This window comes from Ranitomeya imitator, chromosome 1 (assembly GCF_032444005.1).
Source record: "Ranitomeya imitator isolate aRanImi1 chromosome 1, aRanImi1.pri, whole genome shotgun sequence".
In the NCBI taxonomy this organism is placed as follows: domain Eukaryota; kingdom Metazoa; phylum Chordata; class Amphibia; order Anura; family Dendrobatidae; genus Ranitomeya; species Ranitomeya imitator.
The window spans coordinates 817672226-817687961 of record NC_091282.1 but is presented as its reverse complement, the minus strand read 5'-3'; the positions used below and the strand labels follow the sequence as shown (position 1 = coordinate 817687961).

General features: G+C 46.9%; 1 protein-coding gene across 2 annotated transcripts in view; it reads right to left on the bottom strand.

Moving 5' to 3' along the window:
* Positions 1-15736, bottom strand: part of TMEM259 (transmembrane protein 259) — a 69309-nt gene that overhangs the window by 20082 nt on the left and 33491 nt on the right. For both annotated transcript variants that reach the window (XM_069740003.1, XM_069740022.1), the window contains exon 5: positions 11725-11835. In XM_069740003.1, coding sequence (XP_069596104.1) covers positions 11725-11835 — 111 coding nt within the window. The remainder of the gene's footprint in view (positions 1-11724; positions 11836-15736) is intronic.

The following is a 15736-nucleotide window of genomic DNA, read 5'->3' as shown; positions in this document are numbered from 1 at the left end:
GTGTGCCTAAACATTGGAGCTCCCCCACAAGTGACCCCATTTTGGAAACTAGACCCCCCAAGGAACTTATCTAGATGCATATTGAGCACTTTAAACCCCCAGGTGCTTCACAGAAGTTTATAACGCAGAGCCATGAAAATAAAAAATAATTTTTCTTTCCTCAAAAATGATTTTTTAGCCTGGAATTTCCTATTTTGCCAAGGATAATAGGAGAAATTGGACCCCAAATATTGTTGTCCAGTTTGTCCTGAGTACGCTGATACCCCATATGTGGGGGTAAACCACTGTTTGGGCGCACGGCAGGGCTCGGAAGGGATGGCACGCCATTTGGCTTTTTAAATGGAAAATTAGCTCCAATCATTAGCGGACACCATGTCACGTTTGGAGAGCCCCAAACATTGGAGATCCCCCAGAAATGACCCCATTTTGGAAACTAGACCCCCAAAGGAACTAATCTAAATGTGTGGTGAGGACTTTGAACCCCCAAGTGCTTCACAGAAGTTTATAACGCAGAGCCATGAAAATAAAAAAAAAAAAATTATTTTCTCAAAAATGATCTTTTAGCCTGCAATTTTTTATTTTCCCAAGGGTAACAGGAGAAATTTGACCCCAAAAGTTGTTGTCCAGTTTCTCCTGAGTACGCTGATACCCCATGTGTGGGTGTAAACCACTGTTTGGGCACACTTCGGGGCTCAGAAAGGAAGTAGTGACTTTTGAAATGCAGACTTTGATGGAATGGTCTGCGGGCATCACGTTGCGTTTGCAGAGCCCCTGGTGTGCCTAAACAGTAGAAACCCCCACATGTGACCCCATTTTAGAAACTAGACCCCCCAAGGAACTTATCTAGATATGTGGTGAGCACTTTGATCCCCCAAGTGCTTCACAGACGTTTACAACGCAGAGCCGTGAACATAAAAAATCATTTTTCTTTCCTCAAAAATGATGTTTTAGCAAGCATTTTTTTAGATTCACAAGGGTAACAGGAGAAATTGGACCCCAGTAATTGTTGCGCAGTTTATCCTGAGTACACTGATACCCCATATGTGGGGGTAAACCACTGTTTGGGCACACGTCAGGGCTCGGAAGTGAGGGAGCACCATTTGACTTTTTGAATACGAGATTGGCTGGAATCAATGGTGGCGCCATGTTGCGTTTGGAGACCCCTGATGTGCCTAAACAGTGGTAACCCCTCAATTCTACCTCCAACACTAACCCCAACACACCCCTAACCCCAATCCCAACTGTAGCCATAACCCTAATCACAACCCTAACCACAACCCTAATTCCAACCCTAACCCTAAGGCTATGTGCCCACGTTGCGGATTCGTGTGAGATATTTCCGCACCATTTTTGAAAAATCCGCTGGTAAAAGGCACTGCGTTTTACCTGAGGATTTTCCGCGGATTTCCAGTGTTTTTTGTGCGGATTTCACCTGCGGATTCCTATTGAGGAACAGGTGTAAAACGCCGCGGAATCCGCACAAAGAATTGACATGCTGCGGAAAATACAACGCAGCGTTTCCGCGCAGTATTTTCTGCACCATGGGCACAGCGGATTTGGTTTTTCATATGTTTACATGGTACTGTAAACCTGATGGAATACTGCTGCGAATCCGCAGCGGCCAATCCGCAGCCAAATCCGCACCGTGTGCACATAGCCTAATTCTAAAGGTATGTGCACACTGCGGAAAACGCTGCAGATCCGCAGCAGTTTCCCATGAGTTTACAGTTCAATGTAGACCTATGGGAAACAAAAATCGCTGTACACATGCTGCGGAAAAACTGCACGGAAACGCAGCGGTTTACATTCCGCAGCATGTCACTTCTTTGTGCGGATTCCACAGCGGTTTTACAACTGCTCAAATAGGAAATCGCAATTGTAAAACCGCAGTGAAATGCGCAGAAAAAAACGCGGTAAATCCGCCATAAATCCGCAGCGGTTTAGCACTGCGGATTTATCAAATCCGCAGAGGACCAGAATACGTGTGCACATACCGAAACCCTAACCCTAACCCTACCCCTAGCCCTAACCCTAACCCTACCCCTACCCCTACCCCTAACCCTAGCCCTAACCCTACCCCTAACCCTATTCTAACATTAGTGGAAAAAAAAAATTTCTTTATTTTTTTTATTGTCCCTACCTATGGGGGTGACAAAGGGGGGGGGGTAATTTATTATTTTTTTTATTTTGATCACTGAGATATAATCTATCTCAGTGATCAAAATGCACTTTGGAACGAATCTGCCGGCTGGCAGATTCGGCGGGCGCACCGCGCATGCGCCCGCCATTTTGGAAGATGGCGGCGCCCAGGGAGAAGACGGACGGGACCCCTGCAGGATCGGTAAGTATGATGGGGTGGGGGGGGGACCACGGGGGGGGGGGAATCAGAGCACAGGGGGGGGGGGGAATCGGAGCGCGGCAGGCGTGGAACGGAGCACGGGGGGCTGGAACGGAGCACGGGGGGGCTGGAACGGAGCACGGGGGGGGGGTGGATCGGAATGCAGGGGGGGTGATTGGAGCACGGGGGGAGCGGACAAGAGCACGGGGGGGAGCGGAGCACTGGATGGAGGGGAGCCGGAGCAGTGTACCGGCCAGATCGGGGGGCTGTGGGGGCGATCGGTGGGGTGGGGTTACATTAGTATTTCCAGCCATGGCCAATGATATTGCAGCATCGGCCATGGCTGGATTGTAATATTTCACCCGTTATAATAGGTGAAATACAAATCGCTCTGATTGGCTGTTGAAAGTGAAACTGCCAATCAGAGCGATCGTAGCCACGAGGGGGTGAAGTCACCCCCCCTGGGCTAAACTACCACTCCCCCTGTCCCTGCAGATCGGGTGAAATGGGAGTTAACCCTTTTACCCGATCTGCAGGGACGCGATCTTTCCATGACGCCACATAGGCGTCATGGGTCGGATTGGCACCGACTTTCATGACGCCTACGTGGCGTCAAAGGTCGGGAAGGGGTTAAAGAAATTAGGTTTCTATGATCTATACATTCTACTGTATGACTCACCACTGCAGCCTGGACAGGAAGCCATCAAAAACAACAAAAAAGCCACTCACTTCCTACTTTTGTAGTTCCCAAGAAGTCAAGTAGGAGTCACCCAAATTATCATTCTTATTCTTGGTATGATTTATACATTCACTCAACCTCATTCTTCACTCTGAGAACAGAAAGACCACAACCTCAGCAGCCACAAGCCAGAAAATGAAATTTTAAAAAAAACTGCTGTCATGGGTTTTGGGAAAATCAAATTCACAGTAAATAATTATTTTTCCCCTCATTTGACAGCACCCAAGAGACGATAGCAAAGAAATAATCTGATCTCGAGGTAGCGTCCCTTGTAAGATCTAGATCCCAAGAATATTGCAGTTTAACTCAGTGCTTAAAGGGAACCCTGTCACCCCCAAAATGGAAGGTGAGCTAAGCCCACCGGCATCAGGGGCTTATCTACAGCATTCTAGAATGCTGTAGATAAGCCCCCGATGTATCCTGAAAGATGAGAATAGATTATACTCACCCAGGGGAGGTCCCGGTGCGGTCCGGTCCGATGGGCGTTGCAGGCCGGTGCCTCCTATCTTCATACGATGACGTTCTAGTCTTGTCTTCACGCTGCGGCTCCAACGCATTCGTACTTTGTCTGCCCTGTTGAGGGCAGAGCAAAGTACTGCAGTGCGCAGGTGCTGGGCCTCTCTGACCTTTCCCGGCACCTGCACACTGCAGTACTTTGCTCTGCCCTCAACAGGGCAAATCAGTACGCCTACGCCGGAGCAGCAGCGTGAAGACAAGAGGACGTCATCATAAGAAGATGAGAGGCCCCGGACCGGACCGCCCCTGGGTGAGTATAATCTAACCTCTTTTTCTCATCTTTCAGGTTACGCCAGGAGCTTATCTACAGCATTCCAGAATGCTATAGATAAGCCCCTGATGCCGGTGGGCTTAGCTCACCTTCGATTTTGGGGGTGACAGGTTCCCTTTAAGGGAAACAGTGAAAGTGATAGAAATTATTTCATCGAGAAAATAAAGTTTTTGATTCAGCGCTCTGACAAAGTAAGTGTCCACAAACTAACTGGAGACTGGAGACGATGCCTGACCAGATGAGGTAGAATTTGAAACAGGTTACCATTATCCAGCGACACCCCCTCATTTTATTTCCCTTTTAAAAAGGAAGATTATTTATAGACTTTACTTATATATCTTCCTGGATTTAATGAGATATTCTTTACTTGTTAACCTACTTAACCAACAACTGAAGTGATCAGGAAGAGGTAGTAAAATTGATTATGTTAACGGGAGCATAAGTCAAGTGATCCAAGGAACCTGGTAAGCCTAACTAGTTTAGAGTAGTGTTCCAAGTGGGGTAACAGACGAAACAGCTGCATCTGGTCAAAAAATTATTTAACATGAAAAGGGAACCGGTCACCAGAAAACACACTATAAGGCCATGTTCACGCAATGCGTTTTTTACTGCGGAACCGCCGCGATTTTGCCGCTGCGGGTCCGCAGCTGTTTTCCATGCAGGGTACAGTACAATGTACCCTATGGAAAACAGGAACCGCTGTGCCCACATTGCGGAAATTCACTAAAAAAGCCGCGCTGAATAGCTGCGGTAAAAAAGAAGGACCATGTCACTTCTTTGTGCGGAACTGCAGCGGTTCTGCACCCATTGACCTCCATTGTGAGGGTCAAACTCGCAGACGAAAAAAATATCTGCGGGTTTTCTGCGGTTTGTGGTGCAGAACCGCTGCAGCAGGAAGTGCATGGGCGGAGTGTGGCTGTCCCCCCGTGCCCCAATCCCACCCCCCCATGCTCCGACGCCCCAACCCCCCGCCCCCGTGCCCTCATCTCTTCCCCCTTATGCTTACCGGGCCTCCCGGTGTCAGTCTTCTCCCTGGGCGCCGCCATCTTCCAAAATGGCGGGCGCATACGCAGTGCGCCCGCCGAATCTGCCGGCCGGCAGATTCGTTCCAGACACATTTTGATCACTGTGATAACCTCACAGTGATCAAAATAAAAAAAAAAGTAAATGACCCCCCCCTTTATCACCCCCATAGGTAGTAACAATAATAAAATAAAGAATTTATTTATTTTTTTCCCCCCACTACAGTTAGAACTAGGGGTAGGGTTAGGGGTAGGGTATTTTCAGCCATTTTAACCCTAAAAAAACTTCCTAGAAAAAACACAGACTCTGCAGGGAAAACTGCATAAAAAAAACCGCACTAAAAACCGCATCAAAAAAACGCATCAAAAAACGCACCTGCGTTTTCTGCCAAGAGCTGCGGTTTTTAGTGCAGAAAAAACAGCAGGGAAATCAGGAACGTGTGAACATGGCCTTAACCTGGAGATATGGAGTTAATCTGTAGGTTAATAGTGTTATTAACCTGCCCAGCGCCCACACTAAGGGTACCGTCACACTATACGATTTACCTACGATCACGACCAGCGATATGACCTGGCCGTGATCGTAGGTAAATCGTAGTGTGGTCGCTGGGGAGCTGTCACACAGACCGCTCTCCAGCGACCAAGATGCCGAGGTCCCTGGGTAACGCTTGTAACCAGGGTAAACATCGGGTAACTAAGCGCGGTCCTGCGCTTAGTTACCCGATGTTTACCCTGGTTACAAGCGTTAAACTAAAAAAAAAAAAAAACAGCACATACTTACATTCTGGTGTCCGTCAGGTCCCTTGCAGTCTCTGCTTCCCGCACTGTGACTGCCGGCCGTAAAGTGAAAGTGAAAGCATAGCCGCTGTGCTCTGCTTTCACTTTACGGCCGGCAGTCACAGTGCGGGAAGCAGACTACAAGGGACCTGACGGACACCAGAATGTAAGTATGTGCTGTTTTTTTTTTTTTTAGTTTAACGCTTGTAACCAGGGTAAACATCGGGTAACTAAGCGCGGTCCTGCGCTTAGTTACCCGATGTTTACCCTGGTTACAAGCGAACGCATCGCTGGATCGCATCGCTAGATCGCTGTCACACACACCGATCTAGCGATGACAGCGGGAGATCCAGCGATGAAAGAAAGTTCTAAACGATCTGCTACGACGTACGATTCTCAGCAGGATCCCTGATCGCTGCTGCGTGTCAGACACAGCGATATCGTAACGATATCGCTGGAACGTCACGAATCGTACCGTCGTAGCGATCGAAATGTTATAGTGTGACGGTACCCTTAGGCTACTTTCACACATCAGGTTTTGATAAGGAGCCAGGCAGACAAGGACGGTGATAAGGAGCCAGGCAGACAAGGACGGTGATAAGGAGCCAGGCAGACAAGGACGGTGATAAGGAGCCAGGCAGACAAAGACGGTGATAAGGAGCCAGGCAGACAAGGACGGGGATAAGGAGCCAGGCAGACAAAGACGGTGATAAGGAGCCAGGCAGACAAGGACGGGGATAAGGAGCCAGGCAGACAAGGAGCCAGGCAGACAAGGAGCCAGGCAGACAAGGAGCCAGGCAGACAAGGAGCCAGGCAGACAAGGAGCCAGGCAGACAAGGAGCCAGGCAGACAAGGAGCCAGGCAGACAAGGAGCCAGGCAGACAAGGAGCCAGGCAGACAAGGAGCCAGGCAGACAAGGAGCCAGGCAGACAAGGAGCCAGGCAGACAAGGAGCCAGGCAGACAAGGAGCCAGGCAGACAAGGAGCCAGGCAGACAAGGAGCCAGGCAGACAAGGAGCCAGGCAGACAAGGAGCCAGGCAGACAAGGAGCCAGGCAGACAAGGAGCCAGGCAGACCAGGAGCCAGGCAGACCAGGAGCCAGGCAGACCAGGAGCCAGGCAGACCAGGAGCCAGGCAGACCAGGAGCCAGGCAGACCAGGAGCCAGGCAGACCAGGAGCCAGGCAGACCAGGAGCCAGGCAGACCAGGAGCCAGGCAGACCAGGAGCCAGGCAGACCAGGAGCCAGGCAGACCAGGAGCCAGGCAGACCAGGAGCCAGGCAGACCAGGAGCCAGGCAGACCAGGAGCCAGGCAGACCAGGAGCCAGGCAGACAAGGAGCCAGGCAGACCAGGAGCCAGGCAGACCAGGAGCCAGGCAGACCAGGAGCCAGGCAGACCAGGAGCCAGGCAGACCAGGAGCCAGGCAGACCAGGAGCCAGGCAGACCAGGAGCCAGGCAGACCAGGAGCCAGGCAGACCAGGAGCCAGGCAGACCAGGAGCCAGGCAGACCAGGAGCCAGGCAGACCAGGAGCCAGGCAGACCAGGAGCCAGGCAGACCAGGAGCCAGGCAGACCAGGAGCCAGGCAGACCAGGAGCCAGGCAGACCAGGAGCCAGGCAGACCAGGAGCCAGGCAGACCAGGAGCCAGGCAGACCAGGAGCCAGGCAGACCAGGAGCCAGGCAGACCAGGAGCCAGGCAGACCAGGAGCCAGGCAGACCAGGAGCCAGGCAGACCAGGAGCCAGGCAGACAAGGATGGTGATAAGGAGCCAGGCAGACAAGGATGGGGATAAGGAGCCAGGCAGACCAGGAGCCAGGCAGACCAGGAGCCAGGCAGACCAGGAGCCAGACAGACAAGGATGGTGATAAGGAGCCAGGCAGACAAGGATGGGGATAAGGAGCCAGGCAGACAAGGATGGTGATAAGGAGCCAGGCAGACCAGGAGCCAGGCAGACCAGGAGCCAGGCAGACCAGGAGCCAGACAGACAAGGATGGTGATAAGGAGCCAGGCAGACAAGGATGGGGATAAGGAGCCAGGCAGACAAGGATGGGGATAAGGAGCCAGGCAGACAAGGATGGGGATAAAGAGCCAGGCAGACAAGGATGGGGATAAGGAGCCAGGCAGACAAGGATGGGGATAAGGAGCCAGGCAGACAAGGATGGGGATAAAGAGCCAGACAGACAAGGATGGGGATAAGGAGCCATGAACACAAGGATGGGGATAAGGAGCCAGGCAGACAAAGATGGGGATAAGGAGCCAGGCAGACAAGGATGGGGATAAGGAGCCAGGCAGACAAGGATGGGGATAAGGAGCCAGGCAGACAAGGATGGGGATAAGGAGCCAGGCAGACAAGGATGGGGATAAGGAGCCAGGCAGACAAGGATGGGGATAAGGAGCCAGGCAGACAAGGATGGGGATAAGGAGCCAGGCAGACAAGGATGGGGATAAGGAGCCAGGCAGACAAGGATGGGGATAAGGAGCCAGGCAGACAAGGATGGGGATAAGGAGCCAGGCAGACAAGGATGGGGATAAGGAGCCAGGCAGACAAGGATGGGGATAAGGAGCCAGGCAGACAAGGATGGGGATAAGGAGCCAGGCAGACAAGGATGGGGATAAGGAGCCAGGCAGACAAGGATGGGGATAAGGAGCCAGGCAGACAAGGATGGGAATAAGGGTATGTGCACATGTTGCAGATTTGCCTGCGGATTTTTCTGCACTGAATCTGCATCTCTTGGCAGAAAACACATGTGCGTTTTTGATGCTTTTTTTATGTATTATTGAACAAAAGAAAAAAAAATTATGATGTCCTTTCTTGTCCAACCTCCTCATTTACATTTGTCCAACCCACACTCCATTACACAGACAGACAGATAGATAATAGATTGATCTATAGATAGAAGGAATGAGAGACAGATACATATGTATAAATATAGGTAGAAAAGAAAGAAAATATAGATAAAAGGAATGAGAGACAGATCGATCATCTATAGATAGATCTATACATAGATCGATAGATAATATCTATCTTATCTATCTCATTCCTTCTGTTATATCTATCATCTATCTCTCATTCCTTCTATAGATAGATATTTTCTATCTATAGATCTGTCATTTATGTATCTATCTATCCCATTCCTTCCATCTATCTATCTATCTATCTATCTATCTATCTATCTATCTATCTATCTATCTATCTATCTATCTATCTATCTATCTATCTATCCATCCATAAAAGGTATGAGAGAGATCGATAGATGGATAGAAGGAATGAGCTAGATAGATAGATGACAGATAGATCTATACATAGATGTCATCTATATATCTAGCTCATTCCTTCTATCTCTCATTCCTTCTATAGATAGATACTTTAGATGGAAGGAATGGGATAGATAGAAGGAATGAGCGATAGATGACAGATACAGTACAGACCAAAAGTTTGGACACACCTCATTTAAAGATTTTTCTGTATTTTCATGACTATGAAAATTGTACATTCACACTGAAGGCATCAAAACTATGAATTAACACATGTGGAATTATATACTTAACAAAAAAGTGTGAAACAACTTAAAATATGTCTTATATTCTAGGTTCTTCAAAGTAGCCACCTTTTGCTTTGATGACTGCTTTGCACACTCTTGGCATTCTCTTGATGAGCTCCAAGAGGTTGTCACCGGGAATGGTCTTCCAACAATCTTGAAGGAGTTCCCAGAGATGCTTAGCACTTGTTGGCCCTTTTGCCTTCACTCTGCAGCCCAGCTCACCCCAAACCATCTCGATTGGGTTCAGGTCTGGTGACTGTGGAGGCCAGGTCATCTGGCGTAGCACCCCATCACTCTCCTTCTTGGTCAAATAGCCCTTATACAGCCTGGAGGTGTGTTTGGGGTCATTGTCATATTGAAAGATAAATGATGGTCCAACTAAACGCAAACCGGATGGAATAGCATGCTGCTGCAAGATGCTGTGGTAGCCATGCTGGTTCAGTATGCCTTCAATTTTGAATAAATCCCCAACAGTGTCATCAGCAAAGCACCCCCACACCATCACACATCCTCCTCCATGCTTCACGGTGGGAACCAGGCATGTAGAGTCCATCCGTTCACCTTTTCTGCGTCGCACAAAGACACGGTGGTTGGAACCAAAGATCTCAAATTTGGACTCATCAGACCAAAGCACAGATTTCCACTGGTCTAATGTCCATTCCTTGTGTTCTTTAGCCCACACAAGTCTCTTCTGCTTGTTGCCTGTCCTTAGCAGTGGTTTCCTAGCAACTATTTTACCATGAAGGCCTGCTGCACAAAAGTCTCCTCTACAACAACTGTTAAGAGATGTGTCTGCTGCTAGAACTCTGTGTGGCATTGACCTGGTCTCTAATCTGAGCTGCTGTTAACCTGTGATTTCTGAGGCTGATGACTCGGATAAACTTATCCTCAGAAGCAGAGGTGACTCTTGGTCTTCCTTTCGTGGGGCGGTCCTCATGTGAGCCAGTTTCTTTGTAGCGCTTGATGGTTTTTGCCACTGCACTTGGGGTCACTTTCAAAGTTTTCCCAATTTTTCAGACTGACTTTTATTTCTTAAAGTAATGATGGCCACTTGTTTTTCTTTACTTAGAATTTGTATTATGGCAAGACAAAAGCAGCTAACAGTCTACTCAGTAGGACTATCAGCTGTGTATCCACCAGACTTCTGCGCAACACAACTGATGGTCCCAACCCCATTTATAAGGCAAGAAATCCCACTTATTAAACCTGACAAGGCACACCTGTGAAGAGAAAACCATTCTGGTGGCTACCTCTTGAAGCTCATCAAGAGAATGCCAAGAGTGTGCAAAGCAGTCCTCAAAGCATAAGGTGGCCTACATCTCCTCTCTGGTCTCAGTCTACCACCCTACCCATGCCCTCCGTTCCACTAATGACCTGAGGTTAGCATTGTCAATAATCAGAACCTCCCATTCCCGTCTCCAAGACTTTACACGTGCTGAGCCGATTCTTTGGAATGCACTACCTAGGTTAATACGATTAATCCCCAATCCCCACAGTTTTAAGCGTGCCCTAAAGACTCATTTGTTCAGACTGGCCTACTGCCTCAATGCATTAACCTAACTATCCCTGTGTGGCATATAAAAAAAAAAAAAGCAATCAGGTTCCTCGCCTCATGTTCTCATACACTTTATGCAGTTAATAGCCCTCTGTTTCTGTACCGTTGCATACTTAGGCTGTTAACTGGTTCATGCAGCTTTACATTAACACCCGATCCTTACACTATGGCTGGTCCGAATAACTAAAGCAATTGTTACCATCCACCTCTCGTGTCTCCCTTTTTCCTCATAGTTTGTAAGCTTGCGAGCAGGGCCCTCATTCCTCCTGGTATCTGTTTTGAACTGTGATCTCTGTTATGCTGTAATGTCTATTGTATGTACAAGTCCCCTCTATAAGTTGTAAAGCGCTGCGGAATATGTTGGCGCTATATAAATAAAAATTATTATTATATTATTATTATTGCTTTGAAGAACCTAGAATATAAGACATAATTTCAGTTGTTTCACACTTTTTTGTTAAGTATATAATTCCACATGTGTTAATTCATAGTTTTGATGCCTTCAGTGTGAATTTACAATTTTCATAGTCATGAAAATACAGAAAAATCTTTAAATGAGGAGTGTCCAAACTTTGTGTCTGTAGAGTGAGTGAGTGAGTATTTATATTGAATAATTTATAAGTTTTGTTTTTTTTAACTAAAGTTCATAGTTACTCATGTCTTTATTCACTGAAATCCTTGCTGCTCTAGCCAGCTTTGTTCTTTTTGACCACACAAGTTTATTTGCATGTTAGTCCACTTCTGACAGTGTCTAGTACACCATTGTATCCAGCTACAAAGGATAGACAGTTAGAAACTAGCTCAACTGGAGTTCAAAGTTTCAGATTCTAACTATGTCAGTGTAGCATATGGCTCAGCTAATACCGTTTAGCGGGTGTTGTTCACACGGAAGACCTTGATGGATTATGGAATGGGCAAAATACAATATTAACCTCAAGTAAAGCTATTAAACTGCAAAATCGCTTACCCAGTGTTACCACCATCACAGGTATGTTGAGTCTCTGTCGTGTGCTCTGAGATAGCCTGAGAAACCCATATTCAAGTGAATATTCTACTATGTACTCTTCTTGGGGCCAAACTAGGGAAAGAAATATAGATATTTATACATATAATCACAAAAGGTAAGGGTAATATTTCAGCCAAAACATGAAAAAGTCCTACATTTGGAACTACAAGTCTTCTAAAAACTACAATACTTTACTGTAGTAATTAGCGAGTACTGGAAACAAACAGTGAATAGTGTCAGTTTGCTCCAGAATCATGGGAAGTTAACCACTTCTTTTAATTCCCCTAATATAAGGAAAGCAGCACTGTATGCTTAAACTCAGTTTCTCAAGCTAGAAAACTGCAATATACCGTATATACTCCAGTGTAAGCCGAGAATTTCAGCCCATTTTTTTAGGCTGAAATTGCCCCTCTCGGCTTATACGCATTCCCAGGGGTCGGCAGGGGAGGAGGAGCGGCAGCTGTCTAATACTCACCTGCTCTCGATGCGGTCCCTGGACGTCCCTGGTTCCCAGGCGCCGGCAGCTTCTTCCTGTATTGAGCGGTCACATGGTATGCTCATTATAGTAGAATATGGACCCAACTCCACTCCCATAGGGGTGGAGCCGCATATTCATAACTGTAATGAGCGGTACCATGTGACCGCTTAACAGGAAGCTGCCGGCGCTGGGGAGCCGGGGACCTGCAGGGACCGCGCCAGGAACAGGTGAGTATAACGGGGGCAATGCGCGATACTCACCTGTCCCCCATTCCACCGTCGGGCGCTGCTCCGTCTTCCGCGTCCTCTGCAGTGACGCTCAGATCAGAGGGCGCGATGACTCAATTAGTGTGTGTGCCGCCCTCTACCTAGTCAGTGCAGAGGACGCGGAAGACACAGCAACAGCATATGGGGCATAATAGTCTATGGAGCATCTTATGGGGCCATAATCAGCATTTGTGGGGCAAATATTTCTATGGGCATCTTATGGGGCCATAATCAGCATTTGTGCAGCATTATATGGGGCATATTTTAATATGGAGCATCTTATGGGGCCCATCATAAACTGTATGGAGCATTATATGGGGCTCCTGATTCAATATGGATATTCAAAAACACTTAACCTACTGATGCCTCAATTAATTTTACTTTTATTGGTATCTTTTTATTTTTGACATTTACCAGTAGCTGCTGCATTTTCCACTAAAAGGCTTATACTCGAGTTATTAAGTTTTCCCAGTTTTTTTGTGGCAAAATTAGGGGTCTCGGTTTAGACTCGAATATATACAGTAATAAACTTTCTAATATACCATACTTAGGCTATTCTCTTCTCCTCACAGCCCCAAGCTGAAAAGTTATATGTAGACATCCCAGGAGGATGCATTAAATTGGAGCTGTCTAGAAAAAGTAGTGGAGGACTGAGAAAGAAAAAAGGTAACATATTTCATTCAGTCGAGTCTGGCATAGTCTTCAAAAAATGTTTTCAGTGTCTACTGCGACGGATAATGATTTGGTATCGCAGTGCACATCATTATGGATGTGGACAGATTTTATTTTTTTTTGTAAAACACTACATGAGAACTTGAATAGGTAATCTTATGATCACATGGGTAACACACAGCTCTGCTTATGCATGTTATCCGGTCATTGTTTAACTTAGTCAGCCTATCAGACGCCTATGGGATCTAATTGGCTGTAGTTTACAACTGACCTGTAGGCCTTTGTTAGATCTCTATTTCCATAACACAAGGATCATGCATATGTGTGCCTACAAGCTGACAGAAGAAGTGCTCTTCCTCTGCCAAACTCCTCAGGTGATACTGCCACTACTTACTGCAGCATAGGAGAGGTTAAACTGCTGGAATTGGCATGAACATTTAAGGCTGTGCGCACACGGTGCATTTTCGTGGCGTTTTTTCCAGACGGAGATGGGCCAAAAACGCTATGGAACCCTTATGGGGGCTAATTCAATGTGAATCCTGAAGTATTGTGAACATGATCAGACATTTTTCTTTGAATATTTGCACTGCGTTTTTCTGCAGCATGTCAATTCTTTGTGCAGATTTTTAGCATTTTTCACCCATTGACTTTAATCGAGTCAGTCAAATCCACAGCAAAAACGCAGGCATAAAAAGGTTTGCAGATTTGTGAGTTTTTACAGACTTCCTATGGTGTTTCCCACGTTGTCATCTGTGTGACAGTGAAGATAAAGACAGCTTGTCAGTAATGCTACTGCCGGTAACCGTACCGTCATCAAAGCGTTGTGGGGTCACGTTGCCAGATATCAGCGTGACTGAACCACAGCAAAAAGCATACTGCAGGTCAGCAGGTGTCGGCTGATGAGAAACTGCTACTCCCATCAGACTGCGTCTGCTGTCACTGATAACAGTGATATCAGGAGACGCTGATGGGAGAAATAGTCTCTCATCGGCCGGAGCCTGTGCTCAAACTAAAAAAAAAAAATCAACAAAGTAATTAAACATATATTCAAATAGAAATAAAAAACACTCCCCAAACACCAAATCCCCAATGCCCTTGTCCCCGGTAAACAATCAAAAATAAACATACAGTCTCCTGTCCGTCATAATCCAGAGAGTCCCACGGCAATCTCATTTGTAGAACAGTCACATTGGGAGATACACTGACAGGAGCATCATTGCTCTTGTAATTTATAGTTGTCGTGAGAGAGGTCACAGGAGTTCATCAGCTGATGAGCTCCGGTGATCTCACAGCACCACCGCTTCGTGAGTACTGTCTTACGTGATGGGTGCCATAAGTGAAATCACTGGGGCTCATCAACTGATGAACTCCTGTGACCTCTCTCAAGGCAGCTCAGCGCTAAACACTGCAGGAGCGAGATTACAAGCTCCTGTCAGTATGTAGCCGGCTGTCCTTGTTTGTTTGTTTCTTTTTTACTATGTTCACTAAATACTAAAACTGACCTGACATTATGATTCTCCAGGTCATTACGAGTTCATAGACACCAAACATGTCTAGGTTATTTTTTATGTAAGTGGAGAAAAAAAAATTCCAAACGTTAAAAAAAAAAAAAAAAAAAAAAAAATCGTGCCATATTCCGATACCAGTAGCGTCTCTATTTTTCATGATCTCGGTCGGGTGAGGACTTATTTTTTTGCGCACCGAGCTGGCGTTTTTAATTATACCATTTTGGTGCAGATACGTTCTTTTGATTGCCCGTTATTGCATTTTAATGCAATGTCACGGCAACCAAAAAAACTTAATTTTGGCTTTCTAACTTTTTCTCGCTATGCCGTTTAGATATCAGGTTTTTTTTTTTTTTTTTTTTATTGATAGATCGGGTGATTCTGGATGCAGTGATACCAAATATGTGTATGTCTGTTTTTTTATGGTTTTATTTTGAATGGGGCAAAAGGGGGGTGATTTGAACTTATACTTATATTTTGTTTATATTTTTAATTTTTTTTAATTTTTGTATGCTTCCATTGTCTCTTTGGGAGACTAGAAGCTGCTATAACCCGATTGCCTCTGCTAAACACGGTATGATCAGCGCCATTTGACTTGGAGTGCAAAATTTGCTGGAACAATTGGCGGACACCATGTCATGTTTGGAGAGCCTCTGATGTGATTAAACAGTGAACATCCCCCACAAGTGACACCATTTTGGAAACTAGACCCTCAGGGGACCGATCTAGATGTGTGGTAAGCACACTGAACCTCCAGGTGCTTCACAGACATTTATTATGTTGAGCCATGAAAATAATAAAATCACATTCCTCATAAAAATATTGTTTTAACACCACATTTAGGGTGCAGTGATCATATTAACAGTGGCGTAACTACCGCGGTCGCCAGTGCGACCGGGCCCGGCAGGTCAGGGGCCCGGGCCCGGCAGGCAGGCTCGGACTGGCAGTGCCTCCCCCCGCTCCAGGGCCTCCCTCGCTCCAGGGCCCCCTCCCCCCGCCGCCGCCGCTGCCTTGAATACTCACCCTGCTCCAGCGATGGTCTCGGCGTCTGC